Source organism: Nycticebus coucang, chromosome 7 (genome assembly GCF_027406575.1).
Source record: "Nycticebus coucang isolate mNycCou1 chromosome 7, mNycCou1.pri, whole genome shotgun sequence".
In the NCBI taxonomy this organism is placed as follows: domain Eukaryota; kingdom Metazoa; phylum Chordata; class Mammalia; order Primates; family Lorisidae; genus Nycticebus; species Nycticebus coucang.
In genome coordinates, this window is record NC_069786.1 from 87,109,151 (window position 1) to 87,136,669 (window position 27,519).

At 38.8% G+C, this 27,519-nt stretch overlaps 1 protein-coding gene across 3 annotated transcripts in view; it reads right to left on the minus strand.

Moving 5' to 3' along the window:
* Positions 1-27,519, minus strand: part of HIBCH (3-hydroxyisobutyryl-CoA hydrolase) — a 113,168-nt gene that overhangs the window by 12,738 nt on the left and 72,911 nt on the right. For all 3 annotated transcript variants that reach the window (XM_053596684.1, XM_053596685.1, XM_053596683.1), the window contains 4 exons: positions 15,229-15,374; positions 14,020-14,106; positions 5,199-5,257; positions 4,408-4,489 (listed from right to left, as the gene is read on the minus strand). In XM_053596684.1, the coding sequence (XP_053452659.1) occupies positions 4,408-4,489; positions 5,199-5,257; positions 14,020-14,106; positions 15,229-15,374 (374 nt within the window). The remainder of the gene's footprint in view (positions 1-4,407; positions 4,490-5,198; positions 5,258-14,019; positions 14,107-15,228; positions 15,375-27,519) is intronic.

Genomic DNA, 27,519 nt, shown 5'->3' on the forward strand with positions numbered 1-27,519 from the left:
ATAGAATAATACTGTCATTTTATGGTGGTTTACAATATTGCCACTGAAGATCTGAAGCTGTGTTGTGTTTTTGTTTAAATGGGAAATCTCTTAGCATTTGACCTCAGGGTTGAATGAAATTAAGTGGAAGGTAGAATGTAAACCCTAAGTAATAAGTCACATCATGTTATTTTAAAACCAAGCAGCAAAAGCTCTGTTATATTTTGCACACTAAATAGGTCTTTAATTTTAACTAGTTAAAATCAATCATAGTTAAGATTTATGTCTTGCTATGAATTATAAATATTTTTCTAAATAATCTTATACATTATATACTTATATCTATAAATCTTCTCCAGAAAGTGTTCAGACAATAATATACAAAATACTTAAACTACAAGTCCACTTCAATGATTAGTACAGTTTCACAAAAACATTTTTATTTTTAATGTATTTTCACTATTCTGAAATGTTATATTACTATATAAAGACCAAATAGCCCTTTGCTTAAAGAAATGGCATTTGTATTTCTTTTTTCTTATCTACAGTAAAAGGCTTAGAGCCAGTGTGAGAGAAGTGCTTTCCGCAACCTGATCAGAAGACTTTTCTGGTAATTTCCTAAAAGCATTAACAATTTAAATAAAATGAAAAGATGTCATGTAAAATGCAAGTATTGCCAATTTCTGATACCCTCAATGCTCATGATAGCATTTCAGTGTCACTAAGGTCCTTCCTGTTTACATAAGTTTATACATTTTCTCTTAAAGTTAACTGTATTGTTCCCCAAAGGCATAACATATCAACATTGCCACTAAACTGCTCTTATTAATACCAATAAAGTGCACAATAATGGGTACTGGAGAAACAGGGATAAGGTAACACATACCTCTATAGAGCAAACCATTTTTTAACATAATTTGGCAAGTTTTTTTTTTTTTTGAGACAGAGTCTCACTACGTCATCCTCAGTATAGTGCCGTGGCATCACAGCTCATAGCAACTTCAAACTTTTGGGCTTAAATGATTCTCTTGCCTCAGCCTCCCAAGTAGCTGGTACTACAGGTACCCACTACAATGCCCGGCTATTTTTTTATTGCAGTTGTCGTTGTTTAGCAGGCCCAGGCCAGGCTCAAACCCGCCAACATTGGTGTATGTGGCTGGTGCTCTACTCATTGAGCTACAGGCGCTGAGCCGAGTAAGTCAATTTTATTTTTATTTTTGATATATAATTTATATGATAGAATTCTTTGTGCATTTTAAGTGCACAAAGTTCTGTAAGTTTTATTATTATTTTTTAGAGACAGGGTCTTCCTTTTTCACCCAGTTCACTGTAACCTCAAACTTGTAGGCTCAAGCATCCTCCTAGCTTAGCCTCCCAAGTAGCTGGGACTATAGGTGTATGCCACTATGCCTGGCAAATTTTTTTTTAGAGATGGGATCTCACTATGTTGCCAAGGCTGGTCTTACACTCCTGATCTCAAGCATTCTTCTCACCTTAGCTTCCATAAGTAAGGGGATTATAGGCATGAGCCACCACATCCAGCCAGGTCTAGAAGCTCGGATAAATGCATACAATTGTGTAACTACCCCTTCCATCAAAATATAGATATTTCTTTCACCCCATAGAATTCTCCTTATCCATGGCAGTTGATCTGTTTTCTGTTTCTATTGTTTTACTCTTTCAAGAATTCCATAAAAATAAAACCATACAGTAAGTGGTCCTTTGTATCTGCCTTCTTTCATGGGCATAATGCTTCTGAGATTTAACATGTTATTGAATGTATCAGTAGCTCATTCCTTCTTAGAGATGAGTAGTATTCCACTATATAAATATAGCAAAATATGTTTATTCGTTCAGTAATAAGTATTGAGTTGTTTCTAATTTTTGGCTAGTATAAATAAGCTACTATGAACATGTAAGTACGAACATTTGTGTGGACTCATGTGTACATATTCTTGGGTCAATCTCTAGGAGTAGGATTGTTGGGTTTTACGTTTAACTTCAATGCCAAACTAATGCCAAACTGCTTTCCTGCCACAATGGTGAGTTCTATGTGCTCCACATTCTCACCCACACTTTGTGTTGGTATCAGCAGTCTTTTTAACTTTATTCTAATGGATGTACAGTGACATCCATTTTCCCAATGATTAAAGATCTCAAGGACCTTTTCATGTACTTACTGACCATTCATACATCTTTAGAAAACTGTCTAATTTTCCCACTTTTTAATTGTGCTGTTTGTATTTTTGTTAAGTTGTAAGAGCTTACAAAGGGTGAATTAAAGTCCTTTTATCAGATATGTCTTACAAATATTTCCTCAAGTATGTACCTTTATTTCATATTCTTGATAATACCTTCCAAAAAGGTCAAAAGCATTTAATTGCTATATTAAAGATCAGTTTACCAATTTTTCCTCTTATAGTTCATGATTTTTACATTAAAAAACCCCAACTAACCAAAAATACACAGTGAAATTCATTTCTCGTATGTTTTATTTTAGAAGTAATATAGATTTAACCCTAACATTTAGGTACATAATCCATTTTGAATTGTATATGAAATAAAGTAAGAGTCAAGCTTTTCCCCCCTGCATATGGATATATAGTTGTTTCAGAACCATTTGTTGAAGTGACTATATTTCCCACTCCCATACCCCAAATTATTAATACTAGGGCATCAGCACAGCCTTCACTATGGTGTTTGTTTATCCCCACTATTGCGATGTGAACCTTCCAGCAGACAGGAACATGGCTTCTTCCCAGGCATGAATGAGTCTTGGTACTTTATCAGACCATACTTTCCTATAATGCTTTTCCTTGTCTTATTCCGTTTTACTTCAAACATGTGCAGATCAATATTCTGGAAGAAAGCTAAGGCAATCTTTGTTTCCCTTGTCCCAGGAATTATAAATCCTGGGCTACCTGTATCGTCCAGCATCTCTAAACAGTTGTGTCATATATTTTGTCCAGTTTTCTAATGGTTTATAGCAGAACAATTCCTATAGCTATTAATTATTCATGAACAAAAGCCTGTCACTTTATTTCGAAATAGTATATTATATATTATTATATAAACAATTCTCAAAGCTTATAAAAAGACTTGGGCACATGGCATTGGACTAAGAGGAGGTGAGAAGAGAGAGTGCAGTCAAAGCAACCATCACGCAGGAGTGGTTTTTGGCCGGGGCTGGGTTTGAACCCGCCACCTCTGGCATATGGGGCCAGAGCCCTACTCCTTTGAGCCACAGGCACTGCCCTGAATGACTATTTTCAAATGAAGTTGCTAAGTGCATAATTAACTAGGCCATATTGCAGGGAGGAAAAACAGTAACCAGAACACTAGTTTTTATATTGCTCTAGAAACAAGAGAACCAACTTAAAGTCATAATCCTTGAAAAATAAAGCAATTATTTACATGTATACAAACAAAAGTTGTTAATAATAACAACCTACTTTTCTGAGTTAGAGCAATACATGGCTAGGCTACCTACTCTAACATATGCCTATTCTTGAAAGTTAGGAAAATTCTAACACTGAATAAGATCCCAAGAGACAAATTAACTTGGGATTTCCTCTTTAAGAATACAGTAACAATGGGGAAATGTTTTTATCTTCACAAGTAAGACTTTATTAAAATTTTTTGTCAGTATGTTTTTTGACAACTGACATACTGATTGCATCTATAAATAGAAAAACACTATCAGATAAAGACAAACCAAAACACCTTTCTTTAAAGTATGAGGAAATATATCTTTTCTTTCCTTTGTCTAGAATTCTAAAATAATCCAAGTTTCATCATCATATTATACAACATGTTGGTCCAAGAACGTCAATACCTAGTATGTACACATTATATAAAAACAGCTTTCTTCCGCTACAAGTGACATTATAGAAAGAGAAAAGTGTACCTAAAACAGAAATACTACTTGAGACTCAACTATGATAGATGAAAGCTCTCGCTAGTTTAAAAAGGATCAGTTTCTTATTAAACCTCCTGCTTAGAAAGACCACATACTGATCTATTGCATATTAAGCAGAATTTTTAGATCACAATTGCAATATACCATAAGGTGACTTTTTCAGTGACTCAACCCTTCTTATATAATAAAAATGTAACTAAAAGCTTCCCCCACAGGAAAGAAGGACTATTTGGAAATGAAGTATGTGCAAAGTCCTTTTCTGCTACATTCAAAGAATGTAAAACCAGTTTGTCTTTTCGCTCAAAAACCTGCAGCCTGCAGGTAGACAATGGCATTTGAGTATAGGTCAAGGTTAATAAAACTACTTTCTGAAGTTTACCTGAATTTAAAAAAAAACAAAAAATGCAGTGGGCTGTGTCTTCGCCACAGGGAAATGACACCCCTTAGAGAGGCTTCCCACTTGTAACACCTTACCATGCTCACTCAGGAAGAAAGGATCCCAATATTACCTTCAGCTGCTCTAAGGCAAAGGAGGAACCATCTTGCTGTAAGTTTTCAATAATCTGTTCCACAGTATTGGCTGAAAAACAACTATAAGAAAAGGAAACAAAATTTTACCAAAGTGCAAGTAATTTCTTATTTCTAACACATTGATGACTCTGAACATAAGCTTACTCCTCACCCCCATTTCAATAACGAAGAATTTTCTAAAATATTTTACAGAATGATGAAACAGAACATTGTTTCCTAGGTGTGTGCAGTCTACCTTCACTAATGCAAAAGAAAACCTACATTTTCTCTTTTCTTTTGCTTTTTTTAATCTACTCTACTTATATGTAAATAAATATTTCAACTGAGAAAAACTGATGCTTCTAAAAATGAAGAGATGGTTGCTTAATTTTCCAGTAGTTTCCTCCTTCTGTTTCCTGAAGCTACTCTGTCAATCTCTCAAATCATTACACAAAACCTTTTTGCTAATTGCCTTGGTAAGACCTTAGAAGATAACTTTACAAGGATAAAAGTTAATTCAATTATTTTCTAGCCTCTTTCCCAATTAAATAAAAAATGTTATTTTGTACTAAGATGATAAATTGCTTAAATATAATAAATTTATTTTGCCTGGAAAGAACTGGGAAAGAAGCTACTTTCAAACATTAAAATAAAAAAAAAAAAAAGGCACCACGCTAGCTGATCTTAGAATTCAGTACATCATCAAACCCACTGTAATTACAATATTAGGAAATTCAAGGTAACATAGTCTTTCCAAAGGGATAAATATAACTGAGATCTCTTTAAGTACCTGTTTATTTTGTCCATGTGTTCCTCAAGTATAAAAGACTTGCCTTGATCAATCTTGGACTGTTTGAAAGGAAAAATCTTTAATAAATTTGAAATATCTCAATTTTTTAAATTTCTTAAAAATTTCATATTTAATGACAAACTTTGTGACAGGTTATCACTTTCAATCAAATTACATCTAAAAGTCTCTAAATACTGTTGTATGGTCAAAATTCACAGTACGGTAGTACCATAGACTAGTTTTGAAAGTGTTCAAGTGGCCTACTTGCCCTGGCCATGGAGGTCAGTTTGCTGTCTAAGGCCAACGTATCTTGCTCTGTAAGTCTGTATCTTACTCTCACTCTGTAAACCTACCTTTCTCTTCCTCAGTAAACTATGTTTCATGCTTGCCTTAAAAAAATAAATAAAAATTAAAGTATCAAACGTCAAATGTAAAAATGTTCTTGTATTTTTATTCAAATGTCTTTATGTATGGTACATAATCATTAAAATGTCTATATATTTAAGGACTATAAGAGACCTCAGAAGTCATCCTGTCCAAATTTCCATCTGATCTAGTAATTCCCACTACATCCCTGGTATCCCTGCAGCTCTGACTTACAAGGAAAGAAACTAGTACCGCAAGAAGGAGCTCACAGGTGTAGGAATGACTGTAATAATTAGTTTATGTTGCTGTTTTTTATTGTTGGGGATTTATTGAGGGTACACATAACCAGGTTACATTGATTGTATTTGTTAGACATTGCATTCTTATAATTGTGTCCTGCCCCCCAAAGATGTACCACACCCCGTGTCCCCCTACCCCTCTTCCCTTTCTCAGCTCTCCCCATCCCCCACCCCCACCGTGTACTAGGACATTAATTGTCCTCATATCAGAATTGAGTACATATGATTCTTGCTTCTCCATTCTTGTGATGCTTTACTAAGAATGATGTGTTCCACATCCATCCAGGTTAATACAAAAGATGTAAAGTCTCCATCTTTTTTTAGGGGCAGAATAGTATTCCATGGTATACATTTTGTTGCTGTTTTAATTCTGGATCAAAAATTAGTTCTCTCATGTTCATAGTTCTAGTTAATCCCTTCACCTTAATCACTTCCCACTTGTCAGTTTTGTGTCCCCTCACAGTCCAGGTCCCTTTTATGGACAAGTTCTAATTTATCAAAGTCATTCCTCAAGTGCAGGACATATACCTTACCTACAGGTGTGAATGGATCACAGAAAAGTAAAGCAGGATTCCACATGCCCTTGTGTGCTTTGGGCACAATACTTTTCCTAATAAGACTAACTCTGAGTTATTGCTGAGGCAGGACTATTATGTGGCTTTTTTTAACCTGTGCCATTGTAGGCTATATTTCTCCTATCTTGTAATTATGAATTTAGTACTTTGGACTGAAGTGCGAGATTTTCACTTATCTTTATTACACAGATCTCTCTCAACTCAAAGGATTGTTTTTTCACACATATTCGTTGACCTAATTTTTCTTAGTTTCAAATCAACTTGATAAAAAATGCCATCAACAGTCTCATCCAAACCACTGAGGAAAATACTAAGTCCCAGATGACTTCCCTATAGAATAATTCCTGGCGGCGCCTGTGGCTCAGTGAGTAGGGTGCCGGCCCCATATGCCGAGGGTGGCAGGTTCAAACCCAGCCCCGGCCAAACTGCAACAAAAAAATAGCCGGGCGTTGTGGCAGGCGCCTGTAGTCCCAGCTGCTCGGGAGGCTGAGGCAAGAGAATCACGTAAGCCCAAGAGTTAGAGGTTGCTGTGAGCCGTGTGATGCCACGGCACTCTACCCGAGGGCAGTACAGTGAGACTCTGTCTCTACAAAAAAAAAAAAGAATAATGCCTACACATTTAACAGAACTCTTTAATAAGGCCCTTCAACTCCCTGTCAAGTCTCTGATAAAAATGGATGAAATCCTCAGGTGCTCTGTAACCATATTCACTGCACCAAGTACTCAGTCTGCACTCATGTTCCTCATCCTGGCACTTTTAAAATACTATTTCTCTATACACTTCCTCTATCTTCTATTATGAATTCCCAAAAATGTGATATTGGAACTCCTAGAAAATATCTCTAATTTTCATTATCTCCCCTTTCCATCTCATTATTCTTCTTTCTCAGTTTTCCTCAATCAGTTTTCATCTATTTTTATAGGTATTTTCCATTTTTGCTATCATATTTTTAATTTATAGGCATAATTCATTTTATTATGCTTCACTCTATCACACTTTCCAGATACATTTTTTACAAACTGAAGATTTGTGGCAACCCTGCTTTGCAAGTCTGTCAGTGCCAACCTTCCAGCAGCATCTGCTCATGTCACATCTGTGTCACATTTTGCTAATTCTTACAATATATCTACTGTGGTGATCTGTGACTGGTGATCTTTGATGTCATTATTGTAACTGTTGTGAGATGCCATGAACCATGACCATATAAGACAGTGAATTTGGGCGGCGCCTGTGGCTCAGCGAGTAGGGCGCCGGCCCCACATGCCGAGGGTGGCGGGTTCAAACCCAGCCCCGGTCAAACTGCAACAACAAAAAAAAATAGCCGGGCGTTGTGGCGGGCACCTGTAGTCCCAGCTACTAGGGAGGCTGAGGCAAGAGAATCGCGGAAGCCCAGGAGTTAGAGGTTGCTGTGAGCCGTGTGACGCCACGGCACTCTACCCGAGGGCGGTACAGTGAGACTCTGTCTCTACAAAAAAAAAAAAAAGACAGTGAATTTAACTGTAAAGCTTGTGCTTGTCTGATTATTTCACCTACAGGCCATTCCCCTGACTCTCTTTCCTAGGGCCTCCTGGTTCCCTGAGAAAAAACGATACTTAAATCAGGCCAGTTAATCACCCTGCAATGACCTCTAAGTGTTCAAGTGAAGAGTCATGTATCTCTCACTTTAAATCAAAAGCTAGAAATGATTAAGTTTAGCAAGGAAGGCATGTCCAAAGTCAAAAGAGACCAAAAGCTAGGCCTTCTTACCAAAGTGCCTGCTAGCCAAGTTGTGACTGCATAAGAAAAGTTCTTGAAGGAATTTAAAAGTGCTATTGATACAGGACAGGTGGCACCCTAGCCAGTTCAGCCAAGCTGAGATAAAGGACCCGCTGCCTCCGCCTCAGCAGTGTTGCTGCGGCTGGCAAGCAGCAGAGGAACCAGCGGGCAAGAGAGGGCCTCCCATGTCAACCAGAGGCTCTAATAGCCAAAGGGGCCGGACAACTGCTGAGGAGACACCGGTGCCTCGGTGCCTCCTTCCCTTTGCACTTATGACTGAATATAACTCCCATTTCCTATGCCTAGGTCAATTTCATGTAAGTTTCCTAGGCCTCAATTCCATGAATGGACTGTGTCCATTCATTAATGCATTCATTCACCTTGCCCAAGTGGAAAAGACTGTGTCCATTCATTTCCTGGCCTCATGTACAAGGAACCCATGCACCTACATATACCCCTAGACAAAGAGCCCGGGGAAAGAGACAGAGAGAGCTTTTCTCTCCCAACTTGGGTTTTCTCTCCCTGCAGGGAGCTTTGGTGTTTTTGTATTCTTTTCTGTAAATAAATCCTATCTTACCACTGATCTGTGATCCGTAGATTTATTCTTCAAATCACCAAGACCAAGAACGTACTGAAGATGAAATTCCGGTATCACTATTACAGTAAACATATAAATGATAAGAAAGTAAAGTAGCCATTCTTTCAGCTAATATGAAGAAAGTTTGAGAGATCTAAATAAATCTAATCATCTACAACGTTCTTCAAGCCGAAGCTTAATCCAAAGCAAGGCCCTAATTCTTCGAATCTATGAAGGCAAAGAGCGGTGAGATAGCTCCAGAAGAAAAGTTTAAAGCTAGACGAGGCTGCTTCATGAGGTTTAAGAAAAGAATCCATCTTCATAACATAAAAGTGGAAAGTGAAGCAGCAAGTTCTAATGGAGAAGCTGCAGCAAGTTGCCCAGAAGATCTACACAACATCACCAAAGAAAGTGGCTACACTAAATAACAGATTTTCTATATAGACAGAATAGCCTTCTACTGAAAGAAGATGCCATCTAGGAATTTCATAGCTAAACAGAAGTTGATACCTGGCTTCAAAGGACAGGCTGACTTTCCTGTTAGGGTCTGATGCAGCTGGTGATTTTAAGTTGAAGCCACTCCTCATTTAACATTCTGAAAATCTTAGTGATGCAGGCCAAGGCAGCACCATGACCTGCTGTCTTAGCCCTGGAGGTGTTGATGCTCCTGCGGATGGAGGAAGCAGCTTGCTGCAAGGGCCGGACACCTGCGGGGGCGATGCTGGCACTGTGCTATCTCCTCCACGTGGATTTCTAAGTGGATGGCACTTAGCTGTCTCTTCCGTCTGGACTTCTGACTGATCAGTTTCATGGATGGTTCCTTGCTGTCTCCTCCAATGCACTCCTGACTGGTGGATTTCCTGTCAGTTTCTAAGGCCTGAGAGTTCATTGGACAGCTGGCTGTAACTGACAGGACTCACACCCTAGCAGAACCACCTCCCCATCACTATATAAACCCCTGAGCAGAGAGCCCAAAGACAGACCTCCAGGAAGGAGCAGGAGAGCTTGTTCCCCTCCTGGGTTCTCTCTGCCAGGATGTTTGGTTTTTGTAGTTGTTGTAATTTTTGTTTCTGTAAATAAATCCCGACATACCACTGATCCTGTGGTCCATGGATTTATTCTTCAATTCACTGCAACCAAGAACCTGAAATTCCGGTATCATTAGGACCCTAAAGAATTATGATAAATCTACTCTGCTTGTACCCTAGAAATGAACAACAAAACTTAGATGACAGCAGGTTTATTCACAGCATGGTTTACTTAAAGTATTATAAGCCCACTATTGAGAACTATTGCTCAGAAGAAAAAAGATTCCTTTCAAAATAATACTGCCCATTAATAATGTACCCAGTCAGTCAAAAGCTCTGATAGAGGGCACCAGCGCTATATATTGAGGGGGGGCGGGTTCAAACCCGGCCCCAGTCGAACTGCAACAAAAAATAGCCGGGCGTTGTGGCAGGTGCCTGTAGTCCCAGCTACTCAGTAGGCTGAGGCAAAAGAATTGCCTAAGCCCAAGAGCTAGAGGTTGCTGTGAGCTGTGATGCCACAGCACTCTACTAAGGGCAACAAAGCTCTGATGGAGACATAAAAGAAGATCAATGTTATCTTCCTAACCAATAAAATAAAATACATCCTTTAGCTCATGGATTAAAGAATATTGACTTTCACATCCTAGTATTTAAGAAATACCGTTTGTAAGACTATAGCTGTCAGAGATGGTGATTCCTCTGGTGGATTTGGGCAAAGAAAATTGAAAACCTCGGAAAGGATTCATTTGTCATGCAAAATGTCATTAAGAACATTTGTGATTCATAGGAAGAGGTCTAACTGATAAGGGACAAGCGGCGCCCCAGCCAGCTCTGCTGCCTCTGCCCTGATGGTGTTGGTGCTGCCAGAGCTGGCAGGGGAACCAGCCTAGCAGAGGAACCAGCAGGTTGCAGGGTAGGCAGGGGGGGCCCTGCAGGAGGCTCCAGTAGCCAGAGAGGCCAGACAACTCTGGGGAGACACCAGCGCCTTATTGTCTCCCTCCCCTTGCACTTGCAGCTGAACAGGGAACCCCCTCCCCCCATTTCCTAGGCCTGGTCAATTTCATGCAAGTTTCCTAGGCCTGGCCAATTTCATGAATGGACTGTATCCATTCATTAATGCATTCATTCACCTTTCACTAGTGGAAGGGACTGTATCCATTCATTAATGCACTTATTCATCTTACCCTAGCAGAAGGGACTGTATCTATTCATTTGTTACCGAGTCCTGGCCTAATGTAACTACAAAGGACCCATGTGATATATATACCCCAAGAGGAACCTCGAGAGAGACACAGAGAGAGCTTTTTTCCTCCCCAACTTGGGTTATTTCTCTCTGCCAGGTGCTTTGGTGTTTCTGTATTCTTTTCTGTAAAATAAATCCTATATTACCACTGATCTGTGGTCCATGGATTCATTCTTGGAATCACCGAGACCAAGAACCTACTGAAGACAAAATTCTGGTATCATAACTATCAACACTAAGAAGAGTTTGCAAAAAGTTGATTCCAGCCCTTGCGGATAACTTTGAGGGGTACAAGACTTCACTGGAGGAAGAAACTGCAAATGTGGTAGAAATAGCAAGATAACTTGAATTAGAAGTGGAGCCTGAAGATGAGACTGAATTGCTGCAATTTCATGATAAAACCGAAAAGAAAAGGAATTGCTTCTCATGGATAAACAAAAACAGTGGTTTCTGGAGATGCGACCTACTCCTGTTTAGGATACTGTGGATGCTGTGGACAGTGGTGAAATAACAAAGGATTTAGAGTATACTACAATCTTAGTTGATAAAGCAGCAGTAGAGTTTGAGAGGGCTGACTCCAATTTTGAAAGAAATTCTACTGTGGGTAAAATATTACTAACAAAATAATACTATCAAATAGCACCACATGTTCCAGAGAAATCTTTTGTGAAAGGAAGAATCAATGGATGTGGCAAACTTCAGTGCAGCCTTATTTTAAGCAATCACCACAGCCACCCCGACCTTTAACAGCCAGCACCCAAATCAGTCAACAGTCATCCACATCAAGGCAAAACCCTCCACTACCAAAAAGATTACAACTTAATAGACTACACTCACTTAACAAACCACAATGTAAACACTTTTATATGCACTGGGAAAATAAATCATGTGGCTAGCTTTGTGGTGGTCTGGAAGCAAACCCACAGTATCTCTGAGGACAGCCAGTATTATCCTTTGAATTCTTCTCTTTGTAACATCTGTTGTTTCATAGGTAAAATACTTCCCTCTCATCTGAAGATAAAAATTACAGCTTGGTGTTTTTTATTTATTTAAGTTTCCTTCTTGCGTTGTCTCCTTCCTTCCAGGGCTTTTTTGTTTGGCTTGGGTTAGCAATATTTTTCTGTGTGAATCACTAAAATTAGGAATCTTCATGTGCAATATAATATAAATTGCAGTTATAGGACTGTCAATTATATGATGCATTGTAAGATGATGAGCCAGCTTCCTCAGCGTGTTATTAAGGGGCCCATGAATGTCAGAATCTGTGGTGTTTTTCTTTTTCTCCCAAAGTATTGCTTGGGACTGGGGTAGTATACAACAGTTCTGCAAGCCAAATAGGGAACGGAGCAAGAGGTCTTCCCATTTAGTATGTTTCTCCTCTTTTCAGTATAGCACCTCAGCCATCCCTGACCTCAATTAGACCTGTTTCCTGTTTGATCTGCCAGACTATGAGAGAACAACTGCTTGGGACTGTACAGAGAATAACTTTTAGAGGTCTAATTGCTGCTTATAAAAACTACAAGAAATCTCTTTTCTACCTTATTCCACACCCCAGTCTTCCAAGGGACCTGGTGCCTTTAGACGAGTCTACCACAAGAATCAGCAGGCTTACTGGCATCCCCCACTGAAAGATAAGATATTAGCACTCTTAAGTCTAAGTTAGTTGCCCTTCCCCTTCTCATTTCAAGTTTCCAAAATACGGACATCTCATACCTACCATCATCTCCTGTTCTATTTGCCATTGTGGATTTTATGCCTTTTTTATTCCTTTAAGTAAAATGTCAGTGCAGTTTTAGAAGGGAGCGTATATTTAATCATATTGAACTAGAAGTCATATAGTGTTTTTTAAAAGACTCTTGGCTCTTACAGGAAAACCTAAGTCAGACAACTTAAAGAATTAAAAGTAAATGCTACATAAAGAATTGAAAGTATATACATTATCAGAGTTTCATTTTAGCAACTTCACAAGGTATCAGCATTGAACATCCATTACAGAAATGTCATACTGTGTTGTAAAAAATGCTTGCAAGGGTGGTATATGTATACCAAGGAATACTATTCAGCCATAAAAAAGATGGATACTTTACACCTTTTGTATTTACCTAGATGGAGTTGAAGCACATTCTTCTTAGTAAATATCACAAGAATGGAAAAACAAGTATTCAATGTGCTCAATACTAACATGAAACCAATATATAAACAATTATAAGCCCACACAAAAGAAAATCGCAAATATATTCTAGTGAGGGGAAGGGGAGAGAAAGGGGAAGGGGAGGTATTGGCAAATTCTCACCTAATCTGCACAATGTAGGTGTGCAGCATGACCCCTGGGTAAAGGACTCAACTACAACTTGAACTTTACCTTAGAAATGAAAACAACATCACAAGAATGGAGAAGCATGAATCCTATGTACTCAATTTGATATGAGGACAATTAATGACAATTAAGGTTATGGGGGGGGAGCAGAAAGAGGGAAGGAGGGAGGGGGGTGGGGCCTTGGTGTGTGTCACACTTTCTGGGGGCAAAACATGATTGCAAGAGGGACTTTACCTAACAATTGCAATCAGTGTAACCTGGCTTATTGTACCCTCAATGAATCCCCAACAATAAAAAATAAATAAATAAATAAATAAAAGAAATAAAAACAAGGTAACCTACACATTTGTACCCTCATATTAATCTGCAAAAACAAACCAACAGAAAAAGAACTTGCAAGGGCTGACCACAAGGCCATGCGCTGAAGTTCACTGAAATGGGAAGACAAGTTATACAGCTGCATGGTAAAGGAGTCATATTACTAGATGGCTTTCCTGACAATTGTGAAGCACTGATCCTCCTGCCAAGCTTTAAAGTAAATAAATCCCCCAATACATTTATTTATGTTCATAAACTATAATAGTCACCAACTGCCAATTTTTTAATCACTTTCCTTTCCCTGTGAACTAAAACCTGAGGTTAAGATATTAACACGATTACCTGTGTATGATACGTTTCTAAAACAGCTTCAATATTTGCTGTTGAAGGAGACTTCAAGGCTAACAAATCGTCCTCTAACATATCCAACTAAAGGGGGAAAAAGGGAAATAAATTAGAAACCCTATAGAAACACAGAAAGCTTATTAAAAATCTCATATTCTTTTTTAAAATCCTAGTCTTAAAATTATGTTCTCTCTTCAGCTGAGTCACCGGAAGAAATTTTGACTGAAGTGGATAAATTTTTATTCTTTAAAAAATATTCACTGAAGGTGCACAGGCATTTCCCACACAGCAAATGTTGCCTTCTAAGGAATGGTTAAATGGTTCTTTATCTTTTGGACCTCCACCTCTAACCCCATCCCCAAAGTGTATTACTCATTTTTATATCCTCTACAGGTCCTGAGTGTGGCAGTCTACCACCAGTGGAAATAGTCAACCCACCCACATGGTTCACTGGTGAGTATGACAGCCCTGTTAGAGTGAACTAAATCAGCTGAAGCAGAATAAATCTCTTGCTGGGAATTCTGGGGCAAAACTACCTAGAACTGGGTTTTCTGTTAAATATTACATAAGGAGTTTCAACTACTATGGTAATGCTGTTGACAGCATTTTGCAGAAGGGAAAACCTAGGGGCTAGTGAGACTAAATTCAAGCTAGGATTTAAACTCAGGCTGTCTGTTTGCATATTCCTTGTCACTATATTGTCCAGTGGCTAAAAACACTAGTTACACTGTTAAATAAAAAAAAAAAACAGAGACAGATAAAAAACATGCGTTCCATAGTAGATATGCTTTAGAAAAGTCCTAAGAGTATATTTTATAATGCAATTATTTTAAATGCACCAGGGAAACTCACAACCAAGAAAACCCTTCTTCAAAATGTCTTTATAAAATAAAAACTTTTATACGTAAATTTAGATTTTTTTCGACTTTCCTAAGGTTGGCATTACTGAGTTTCTAATTATTTATTTTAAAATATTCACTTGAAGGTACCAGGTATACTATCCCTGAGTTCAGGTTTCATTTCCTGCATTTTACATAAGAGAAAACTGGGAACTAGAGAGCTAAAGCACCTTCCCAAAGTCACACAGATAAAAGCAATAGATTATGCTCTGTAAAGCCTGTGATCTCAACGGCTCCTGGTGCCTCACCACAAAATATTTTGTGTTGTCATTCCAACATCAAAAAGTGCACACATCCAAACAATTACCTTTTCAGAATCTACAAAGTGTGTAGCGATTCCTGCTCTGTACACGTCTCTTCCTTTTAGTCTGAATCCTGTTAATGCAAGGAAGTAACCAAGTTTTCCTTGAAGTCTTGGCAAGAAATAACCTCCACCCACATCAGGAAATAATCCTGTAATTAAATATAACAAAAAGAAATAACACTGATTCAAATGAAAAAGATGAAGATAGCCTCTTTAGATCACATAACCCCTTCTTTGTGGAGCGTGAATCTGTATTACAAATATTATTGAACTAAATATAATATAATGTAATCAATAACATAAGAGACTTGGTCTGTGCTATATAAAAATTGTGCTAACTTGGATGTTTTTCAAAAATCTTCATGTCTCATTTTGATCAAATTCAGTAAAGTATGTGATGATACAGTGTTCTGTATATTAGAAGTACTCAATAATTTTACCTAAATTTTCTTGCCACTAATTTACTCTTTAAGAATCTCTGAAATAGGAAAAACTATTTCTCTTTTCAAATGAAAAGCACAGAAAAAATATACATACATAACGTATGAGCTATTATGGAAAAATTCATTATTACCATTTAAATCATTTCCCTAACTTAATTACCTAATTTTTCATTAAAATTATAACTGTAAACATTTATAAAATACAATGTGATGATTTGATATACAATGTGGAATGCTTACATCAAACTGATTAACATCACCGTCACCTCACTTATATTTTGTGAGGAGACATTTAAAATTTACTCTTATTTTGAAATATATCCTTACATTGTGCACATTAGGTGAGATCTCACCAAATGCCTTCCCTCCTCCCACCAGTCGCCCTCCCCACTTCCTGTCCCCCCTCTGTCTCCTCATCACTCCCCCTTGCTAGACTGTATTTGTGTTTTATCTTTTGTATGAGTGTGTAAGTATTTATATATTGGTTTCATAACAGTATTGAGTACATTGGATACTTTTTCCCATTCTTGAGATACTTTACTAAGAAGAATGCATTCCCACTCCATCCAGGTAAACATAAAAGATGTAAAGTCTCCATCTTTTTATGGCTGAATAGTATTCCATGGTATACATATACCACAGCTTGTTAATCCACTCATGGGTTAATGGGCACTTGGGTTGCTTCCATGACTTGGCAACTATGAATTGGGCTGCAATAAACATTCTGGCACAAATGTCTTTGTGGTAAAATAATTTTTGTTCTTCTGGGTAGATACCTAGTAAACAGAATTGCAGGATCAAATGGAATGTCAACGTTTAGTTCTTTGAGGATTCTCCATACTTCTTTCCATAAAGATTGTATTAGTTTGCAATCCCTTGAACCGTTAGAATTGTTCCCTTTTTTCCACATCCATGCCAGAATCTGGAGTTTTGGGACTTTGTGGTGTGGGCTAATCTTACTGGAGTTAGATGATATCTTAGAGTGGTTTTGATTTGTATTTCTCTGCTGACTAAAGATGATGAGCATTTATTTCACGTTCGTTGGCTATTCATCTGTTATCTTCGAAGCAGTTTTTGTTCAAGTCTTTTGCCCACAACAAAAATGGGGTTGTTTGCTCTTTTCTTACTGATTAGTTTGAGTTCTCTGTAGATTCTAGTTATTAGATCTTTGTCAGAGTCATAACATGCAAAAATATCCCATTCGGAAGGCTGTCTGTTTGCTTTGGTTGTAGTGCCCTTATGTGTGCAGATGCTTTTTAGCTTGATCAAATCCCAGTTATTTTTGATGTTGCTACAACTGCCAAGGGGGTCTTCTTCATAAAATATTTTCCCAGGCCAATATCTTCAAGCATTTCCCCTGCACTCTCTTCTAGTATTTTATATTTCCATGTCTTAAATCTAAATCTTTTATCCAGTGAGAATCAATTTTTATGAGTGGTGAGAAATGTGGGTCCAGTTTCAGTCTTCCACATGCGGCTAACCAGTTCTCCCAGCACCATTTGTTAAATAGGGATTTTTTCCCCAATGCATGCTTTTGTTAGGCTTAGCAAATATATCTAAATACTGATGCAATAACCATTAGTTCTACTAAACAAACAAGTTTATACATAATAACACTTACATTCACACTTTTCTTAACACCATCAATATTTTAAATTCCCTCACTACTGGCAGCAACTGAAAATAGCATATATGTATACAAACAATTGCCACTTCTTTTGTTGTTTAAAGTCTCCTTAAACAATTGTGACCTTCTAGTTTTATAATTCATATATCTATTCAAGGTTGCTTCATTTGATGGAGCTAAGACAAAAACACAAGCACTCAAATTCTTTCCAGTTCTACTTCATAAAAAGTTTCTAGATTTGAAAGAGTAAATAGAATGCTACTGTAAATAGAAACATCTCTCAATCCAGCTAGGTCTCCAGTTGCATTCACAATCTACCCCATTCCCACCATCTTCCTCCAGTATCACCGACTTCAAAAAAGGGTACAATCAACCAGCCTCAATGCCTCTCATAATTCCTCAATGCCTACCAGTAACCACAACCTGCTAATTCCCTCTCCAAATGGTCTCCACTCAACAACCAAAGTGACCTTTTTAAAAAACAAATCCTTATAAGAGTCTTGCATTAAATATAACAAAAACCCTTCTATGGCTGCCTATTTCTCTTAGATTAAAACAAACACCTTTATAAATTTTCTAGGCCCCTAAACATTTCCTCAGCTATATCTCTTACTGCTTACTCACCTCACTCCAGCCACCCTGGCCTCCTTTCATTTCCCCAATATTCTACACTCCCTTTCCCAAGTGAAAACACCCTCAATCCCAAAACATTCTTCTCTTACAGGCCACTACAGTCTCCCTTTTGCTCCCTTGTCTCAATTGCTGCTTCTTTCCAATCTGCCTTGCTGGGCCCACTTCCTTTGCTAGGCTTGGTATGTGGCCACCTCCTCTTCCCTACATAAACATTTTCCTTAGCTCCTATGACTTGAGGTAGTTAGCATCAATATCCTAATTACTCCCTGCTTTGAAATGAATTATGTCCCTCCAAAATCCCTAGATTTAAAGTAAACTAAAATAAAATCCTAAGCCCCCCCCCACAAACTGAACAGAGACGTCTCAGCCAAGGAGATCCCAGAGAAACCAGAACACTGAGTTTCCAGCCATGACAGGACATGAAGTCAGACATGCCTCATTTTACCCCCTCATTAGCTAATGGCCATCGGGCTTTTTTTCCTAACAAAAGGCTAAATAGAAACCATTCTCCTGATCCAGACCAGCATTTTTTCCTGATAAAAGACCACACACTATGAAATGGGTTTAACAAGTCTCCGGAGCATCACAGAGAAGGTTTCTGTGTCCTTGCTTTACCTTTTTGACATAAGACAGTGGCCATTTCTGAACATGGACCCCATAAAAGGTAGAAAGCTTGATTGGGCAGGCATGTTTCTCTTTTCCTAAATATTCATGACTCTTCCTATAGCTTGTCAAAAATTCAGTATAAATTTCTGCTCCCATTGTCCCTGCCTCAAAGCATGTATTCCTGGCTTCTGGCCAGAGCTTGGCTTTCCAGCCTGTTGGAATGGCTACCCATAGGCTATAACCCTTTATGAGAAATAAAGCTTTCTTTCCTAAATTTATGAACCTTATCATTTTTCAGTTAACACAGCCCTAAACCACATTGTGGCTGTATTTGGAGCAAGGCCTCTAAAGAAGTAATTAAAGTTAAATAAGGTCATAAGGATGGGGATCTAACCCAACAGGACTAGTATCTTTATAAGAAGAGGAGATACTAGGGATGCATACAAACAGAGAAAAGGCCATTTGAAGACAACGCAAGAAGAAGTCGACAGTCAGTGTGAGAGGCCTTAGGAGAACCACCTGGTTGACACCTTGACCTGAGACTTTCAGCCTCTAGAACCATGAGAAATACATTTATGCTGTTTAAGTCACCCAGTCTCTGATTACGGCAGCCCTAGCAGACTGCTCTCAAATCCAATTATGCCTTTTCCCTTGAATGCCAAACTCTTAGATCTGTCTTCCAGATATAACCACATGGATTATTAGCACCTCACTTACAACATGGCAAAAACACAACTCTTGATTCACATCCCTCCAACTATGCTGCTTCTTTCCTTTCATCCTTATCCATCTATCTAATAGCACAAACTAAATATCTTGAAGTTATTCCTGATTCATCATATCAGCAAGTCAGTTTGGCCCAAAACATTTTTCATATCTATTTACTCTAGTCAACCCTATACCTCCATACTACTCTAAGCCAATACCTCTTCTCTCAAGATCTGTGCGTCCAACAGAATCTTCTGCAATAATGAAAATGTCCTATAATTTGGGCTGTCCAATAAGTAGCCACTCTCCACATGTGGCTATTAAACACTTGAAATGTGGCTGGTGTGATGATAAATGAATTTATTTTATTCAAATTTAATTAAATTACACTTAAATTTAAAAAGCCTCTTGTAGTTAATGGCTATATCATTGGACAGGGTAGCTCTAGACTACTGGAATAACTACTATTTAACCAATCTCATGACTTCTACTCTGGCACCCCTACAATTCATTATCCTCAAAGCAGCCAGAGAGATGGTATTAAAATATAAACCAGATTCTGTCAATCCACAGCTTCCTCTCATATTTAGGGTTAAACACATACTTTTCACCAGAGCCCTCATACACTTCTTCACAAGCTTGTTTATAATATCACTTCTACCCTTCAAGAGCTTATTTATGACAACATTTCTACCCTTGATTCACACACCATTGCTTGCTTTTGGTTCCCTGAATAGGCAAAGACCCTTACCTTCTTGTCATTAAACTTAACTTTTCCTAGTGATACAATATTCTACTCTTAGACATTGTCATTCAAACCTCAGCTTAAAGGACATCCCCTCTGAGAGCCTCTTAAATCATCCAATCTAAAGTAATCTAAAGTAACTACCTTGGAGACTTAAACTTTGGAGAAGATGGAGTAATAAGACCCCCACCCCCAGACACACACACTACTGAAACACTGTAAAAATCAGACACAATATACAAAACAGTCTTTTCAAGAACACTGGACATCAGATAGTAAAGAAAAATGATCTCTGAATCTGAATGTTCCAAACACAATTAAGGTAAACCCTACAACAGCTCCAGATTAATGCCTGGAGAGAGTTTCCACTCAACCCATTCCTTCATTTGGGAAGATGAAGCTAAGAGTCCAGGGAGACCAAGACAGAATTCCTAAAACAGAGTACCAGAGAGGAAGGAGATAGCTGCAGAGAGAGCACAAGAGATCTTCAAGGGATCTCCTTTAAATATTTAGCTTGGGATCCGTCAATACATCTGTATATGTATGTGAGGAAGCTACCTGAGGCTACCTGCTACAGGAAAGGATCACAAAGAACAGTACTGGGAATCCACATAGGGCTGAGAATAGTGCATGTTCTCACCAGCCAGACTAGGAAAACTCACGATTCATGGGGCCTGGGTAGGATACAAAGAAGGATCTTGCCTCAGTAGCAAGAAATAATTAGCCCTAGCCAGAGTGCTGTTCCAATCCTGCATGAAAAAAAAAAAATCTCAAAACAAAAGTTCAAAATGTTTCCAAAGAACTTAAATTCATCTCAGAAGAAAGTTAAAAAATATGAGAATACAAAAATATCTAGCACTGAACCAAGTATGGTTTACAATGTCTAAAATACAATAAAAAATTACTAGCCATCCAAAGGAGGAAAATAGTACCTATAATGAGATGAAAAAAAAAAAACAACAACAAAGACTGACTCAGAACTGACATAAATATAAGAATTAGCAGAGAAAAATACTATATACCACAAATATAACCCATATGTTCAAGAAGTTAAATAGAGACATAGAAAAAACAATTTTTTTAAAGGGATAGAATAGGGGAAAAAAATCCTCCTTGGAGGTAATTCTCAGATTGAAGAAGAAAAAATGAGAAAGGACTACATTTTTGTTTTCTGGCTGACAAAAATGCCAATATTTATTAGAAAATAGATACAGAGGGCGGCCCCTGTGGCTCAGTCGGTAAGGCGCCGGCCCCATATACCGAGGGTGGCGGGTTCAAACCCGGCCCCGGCTGAACTGCAACCAAAAAATAGCTGGGCTTTGTGGCGGGCGCCTGTAGTCCCAGCTACTCGGGAGGCTGAGGCAAGAGAATCGCTTAAGCCCAGGAGTTGGAGGTTGCTGTGAGCTGTGTGATGCCATGGCACTCTACCAAGGGCCATAAAGTGAGACTCTGTCTCTACAAAAAAAAAAAAAATAATAAAATAAAGAAAATAGGTACAGAAACTACCTACCTATTCAGCAGCAGGAAAAGAAAAAAGCATATACGTATTTTTTTTAAAAAGACCCAAATCATACTTCTAGGGATGAAAACTGAAATGAGTATATAAACTAAAAAATAGTTGGAAGAGATTAAAGGCAGATTAGACTTTGCAGAAGAAAAAAAACTATAAACCTATGTAGCTCAATAAACACAAGTATTAAAAACAAAGTATACCAAGGCACATCATAATGAAATGGCCCAAAACAAGAGAAAAACTTAAGAGCAGCCAAAAAAAGTAAAAAGAACCTTACTTCCAAGAAAACAAAGTTAGAATGAGCGCAGATTTTTCATAGGAAACAATGTAAACGAGAAGACAGTGTATTAATATCTTTAAACTACTGAAATTAAAAATCAGAATAGGCCAAGTGTAGTGGCTCACACCTGTAATCTTATCACTCTGGGAGGCTGAGATAGGAGAGTTGCTTGAGCTCAGGAGTTGAGACCAGCCTGAGCAAGAGCAAGACCCTGCCTTTATCAAAAATAGAAAATTTAGTCAGGTATGCTGGCTACTAGGGAGGCTGAAGCAGGAGAATCTCCTGAGCTCAGGAGTTTGAGGTTGCAATGAGGTATGATGACACCACTGTACTCTAGCTGTGGCAACAAAGTGAGACTGTCTCAAAAAAGAAAAGAAAAAACATCAAGATAGAGTTTCCAGGTAGGATGGTGCACACCATAGCCCCAGCTATTATGGAGGGTAATGTGGGAGGATTACTTGATCCCAGGAGTTCAAGTCCAGCCTGGGTAACATAGCAAGACCTCATGTCAAACAAATCAAAAAATAAAACTATTTGCAGATGACCTGATTTAAAAAAAAAAAAATCAGAACAGAATTCTTTTATATACCCAGGTCTCAAACCAATAAACTCAGCTTTCATCTGACAAGACTTGAGAAAGAAGAGCAGATGAAACCTAAAGTAAGCAAATGAAAGGAAGGAATAAACATCAAAGCAAAAATCAACAAAATTAAAAATAAAAGAAAACAAGAATCTGGTTTGTTTTTTGTTTTTGGAGATCAATAAAATTAATAAACCTCTAATTAGATTGATCAAGAAAAAAGGAGGGAAGGTACAAATGACCAATATCAAGAACAAGAGAGCCAGACATCACTACAGATTAAACAGGTATTAAAAAGATAATAAGGGAATAATATTGTCTTACTCTGTTTTGTGTTGCTATGACAGAATGCCACAGATTGGGTAATTTATAAAGAAAACAAATATATTTCTCACAGTTCTGAAGGCTGGGAAGTCCAATATCACCATGTCAGCATTGGAGAAGGTTCTCTTGCTGAGTTATGAAGCCAGTGACAGAGGAAGAGAGCAAGAGGGAAAGAGGCTGATCTTATTCTTTTACCAGAACCAACACATACTAACTAACCCCTTCCCAAAGTAATGGCATTAGTCCATTCATGAGGACTCTGCGCTCATGACCTAATCACTTTGTAAAGGTCCCACCACTCAACACTGTTGAATTGGGGATTAAGTTTCCCACATGTGAACTTTGGGGGAACACGTTCAAGTCATAGCAATTATGGACAACTTTATGCTAATAAAGTGGACGCATTCCTTGAAAGATCCAAATTATCAAAGCAAAGCTCATACAAGAAGAAATAGATAAAGAGCCTTGAATCTATTAAAGACTTTGAATTTATCATTAAAAACCTTCCCACAAAGAAAACTTTCAGCCTAGATGGCATCTCTGGTAAAGTTTACATTAAGGGGGCAGAGACAAGATGACTGACTTTCCATAGAGGCTCCCATCCAGAAGGAGATTAGCAAGAAATTCAGCAAGTAACCTCGTGGATTAGAGCTGCACCAAGAGAGAAGGTTGAAGAATGCACATCAACCCTACTGAGGCGAGCTGCGACCCCAAGGATACAAACAAAAGGTATGAAATCCATCACCAAGCGGACGGGAGTCCCCTCACCCATGACAACGGCTCGGAGCACCCCACAAACAAATGAACAGAATTCAAAGGTCCTCCCACTACACTCCACGGGAGAGACTCTCTAACTGGACCTACCTCCCATACTAGGGTGCCATGGCATTCTCCTGTCAGGCATGAAACTGTATATATTCTCTACCTGTAATTCTGAGCTCCCAGCACTGCCCTCCACTCTCACTCTGAGGTCTGGAGACCTGTCCCCCAGGAGTCCAGATTCCTGGGTGATTTCTTGAGGGGTGTGGACAGGGCCTGGACTGCAGCTGGTCAGTGTTGATTCTGTGGCACGGGAGTAAAGAGAGGACGGTCATCAGAGAGGGAACCATGCCAGAGCAGCGGTGCCCTTAGGTGCAGAGCACCAGGCATTTTTGGCAACAATAGGGCTCACCCCCGAATATTCCAAACTCACACCCCCTGTCTCTCTGGGCAACCAGAGGAGGCCAGACATCTTCTCAGGTGGCAACCACCATGGAACAGATCTGGGACAGAAACACAGGCCCCGTGACTAAAGGATTTGCCTGAGGTACCGGCCTGGGTGGAGGGTGGGGACTAGAAAATGCATGTGCAGAGCTGGTAGATTCCCAGGGTGGGGCTGATGCAGAGGACTGCTTTACTGAACCTAAGACGCAGCCAGCCCTCAGAAGATCGTCAGCCTATAGACAAAGGAAGACAGGAGGTGAGAACTGACAGCTAACCATGCTGCGAATACAAACCTGCAGGAACAAAGACATGGCCTGAGGTGCAGTTTCTGGGAACTCAAAACAGCTTCTCTTCTGCAGGGGAATTTAGCAGGGACAGAAAAAAATTCCCACAAAGTGGTTCTGTTCTGTCAGTAACATCAATCAGGGGCGGGGCTGGAACTGAGTGAACACCACACAACCTCCATCAAGCACCCAAGGTTGTCAGGCCTCACCTCCCCCTGCTGGATAGAGGCAGAGAGCAGTGGCCTGGCTGAGCAGACATAGATTTCCTTATGATTCAGGCAGGTGCAAACCCCTGGTGTATCTGCTCATTGGAGACAACTGGGTCACAGCCCATCGGGGTTATCAGTGACTGGGTGTGACAGAAGTGCAAGGTGGATAAGGAGGCATCAACCTTCTCAGACTAATCTATTTGCTGGGTGGGTCCTCCTGACTTCACGGAGCACTGGAGCAAGTCATATTTGAGTTGTCAGCAGACCCCTGCGATCTAGTTGCCACAGACCTTTTATACTCCCCCACCTGAGACAGGTGCTGACTGAGACAATTGATTTGGACCTTTTGAAATGAACCAATTGCCTGAGGACTATCCAAGTGGTGCCCTGGTATGTGGTTGTAGGAAGGTTTGATTTTCCTTTTCCAATTGCTACCTGTGGGGGACGGGGTGACTTAATTGCTGGTATTTCTCCATAGCTGAGACTTCAACCAAGAGTAACTGTTTCACTAGGGTCGGACAGAGACCACCTGAAAACAAGACAAGGCCACTTACACCCACCACACCAAAGAGGTCCCCAGTTTCTCAGGCCATAGCACTGTACGGTCCTCGACAAAGCTCCAGGGGAAAAGTCAAACAGAGTAAAATAATCATGGGGCGGAATCAAACTCTGGTAACATGAATAACCAGAATAGATGAACCCCCCTCCAAGGAAAGATATGGCAGATGTAACTGAAGATCCCATTCATAAACAGCTAGCTGAGATGCCAGAAATCGAATTCAGAATTTAGATTGCAAACAAGATTAATAGAATGGAGGAAAATTTGGAATTAGAAATGTGAGGAGCAATTCAAAAGTCGGAATTAGAAATTCGAGGAGAAATTCAAAAGTTGTCTCAAGAATTTAAAGAATTTAAAGACAAAACCACCAAAGACTTTGATGCACTGAAGCAAGAATTTGCAGCCCTCAAAGATCTGAAAAATACAGTAGAATACCTCAGTAACAGAGTGGAGCAAGCAGAAGAAAGGATTTCTGACATTGAAGACAAAGCTTTTGAACGCTCTCAAACTCTCAAAGAGGAAGAGAAATGGAGAGCAAAAACGGATCATTCTCTCAGAGAGCTCTGGGATAATTCAAAGAAGGCTAATACCTGCCTCATTGGAATCCCTGAAAGCAATGAAGTGGCTCCACAAGGCACAGAGGCCCTTCTCCATGAAATTATGAAAGAGAATTTTACAGACATGCCACGAGATTCTGAAATTCAGATAGCAGACAGTTTCAGAACCCCAGCATGACTCAAGCTGAATAAGACATCCCCCATATAGGCATATCATAATTAAATTCGCTAAAGTTAATATGAAGGAGAAAATTCTGAAAGCAGCCAGACTTAAGAAATCTATTACCTACAAAGGGAAGAATATTAGAATGACAGTAGATCTCTCTGCTGAAACTTTTCAAGCCAGAAGAGGGTGGTCATCAACTTTTAATCTCCTAAAACAAAATAACTTTCAACCCCGGATCCTGTATCCAGCTAAACTGAGTTTCATTTATGATGGAGAAATTAAATACTTTAATGACACTCATATGTTGAAGATTTTTGCCATAACCAAATCAGCTCTTCAGGATATTCTCAGATCTATCCTCCATAATAACAAGCCCAATCCTCTACCACAAAAGTAAACTGACTCAGAACCTACTGATCAAACTCCAACTTCCACAGTGGCGAAAGGATTAAAAATGTCCAATGGACTTACGAAAAACTCGATACCCAAAATTTTACCAGACTTATCAATATTCTCCTTTAATGTGAACGGCTTAAACTGTCCTCTAAAGAGGCACAGATTAGCTGTATAGATACAAAAACTCCAGGCAGATATTTACTGGATACAATAATCACATTTTACCTTAAAAGATAAATATAGACTCAGGGTGAAAGGATGGTCATCCAAATTTTAGGCAAAGGGTAATCAGAAAAAAGCAGGTGTTGCAATTCTATTTGCAGACACAATAAGCTTTAAACCAACAAAAGTAAGGAAAGATAAGAATGGTCACTTAATATTTGCTAAGGGTAATACTCAATATGATGAGATTTCAATTATTAATACTTATGCACCCAACCAGAATGCACCTCAATTTATAAGAGAAACTCTAACAGACATGAGCAATTTGATTTCCTCCAGCTCCATAACAGTCGGAGATTTCAAAAATGTCCATACAATTTTAATGCAATCCCTATTAAAGCTCCACTGTCATACTTTAAAGATCTTGAAAAAATAATACTTCATTTTATATGGAATTAGAGAAAAACCTCGAATAGTCAAGACATTACTCAGAAATAAAAACAAAGCAGGAGGAATCACACTACCAGAGCTCAGACGATACTATAAAACAATAGTGGTCAAAGTAGCATGGTACTGGCACAAAAACAGAGAGGTAGATGTATGGAACAGAATAGAGAACCAAGAGATGAACCCAGCTACTTACTGTTATTTGATCTTTGACAAGGCAATTAAAAACATTCAGTGGGGAAAAAAAAAAAAACATTCAGTGGGGAAAAGATTCCCTATTTAACAAATGGTGCTGGGTGAACTGGCTGGCAACCTGTAGAAGACTGAAACTGGACTCACACCTTTCACCATTAACTAAGATGGACTCTCACTGGATTAAAGATTTAAACTTAAGACATGAAACTATAAAAATACTAAAAAAGAGTGCATGGAAAACCCTTGAAGAAATCGGTCTGGGCGAGTATTTTATGAGGAGGACTCCCCGTGCAATTGAAGCAGCTTCAAAAATACACTACTGGCACCTGATCAAACTAAAAAGCTTCTGCACAGCCAAGAACACAGTAAGTAAAGCAAGGAGACAGCCCTCAGAATGGGAGAAGATATTCACAGGTTATGTCTCTGACAAAGGTTTAATAACCAGAATCCACAGAGAACTCAAACATATAAGCAAGAAAAGAACAAGTGATCCCATTGCAAGCTGGGTGAGGGACTTGAAGAGAACCTTCTCTGAAGTAGACAGGCTCACGGCCTACAGACATATGAAAAAATGCTCATCATCCTTAATCATCAGAGAAATGAAAATCAAAACTACTTTGAGATATCATCTAACTCCAGTAAGATTAGCCCATATCA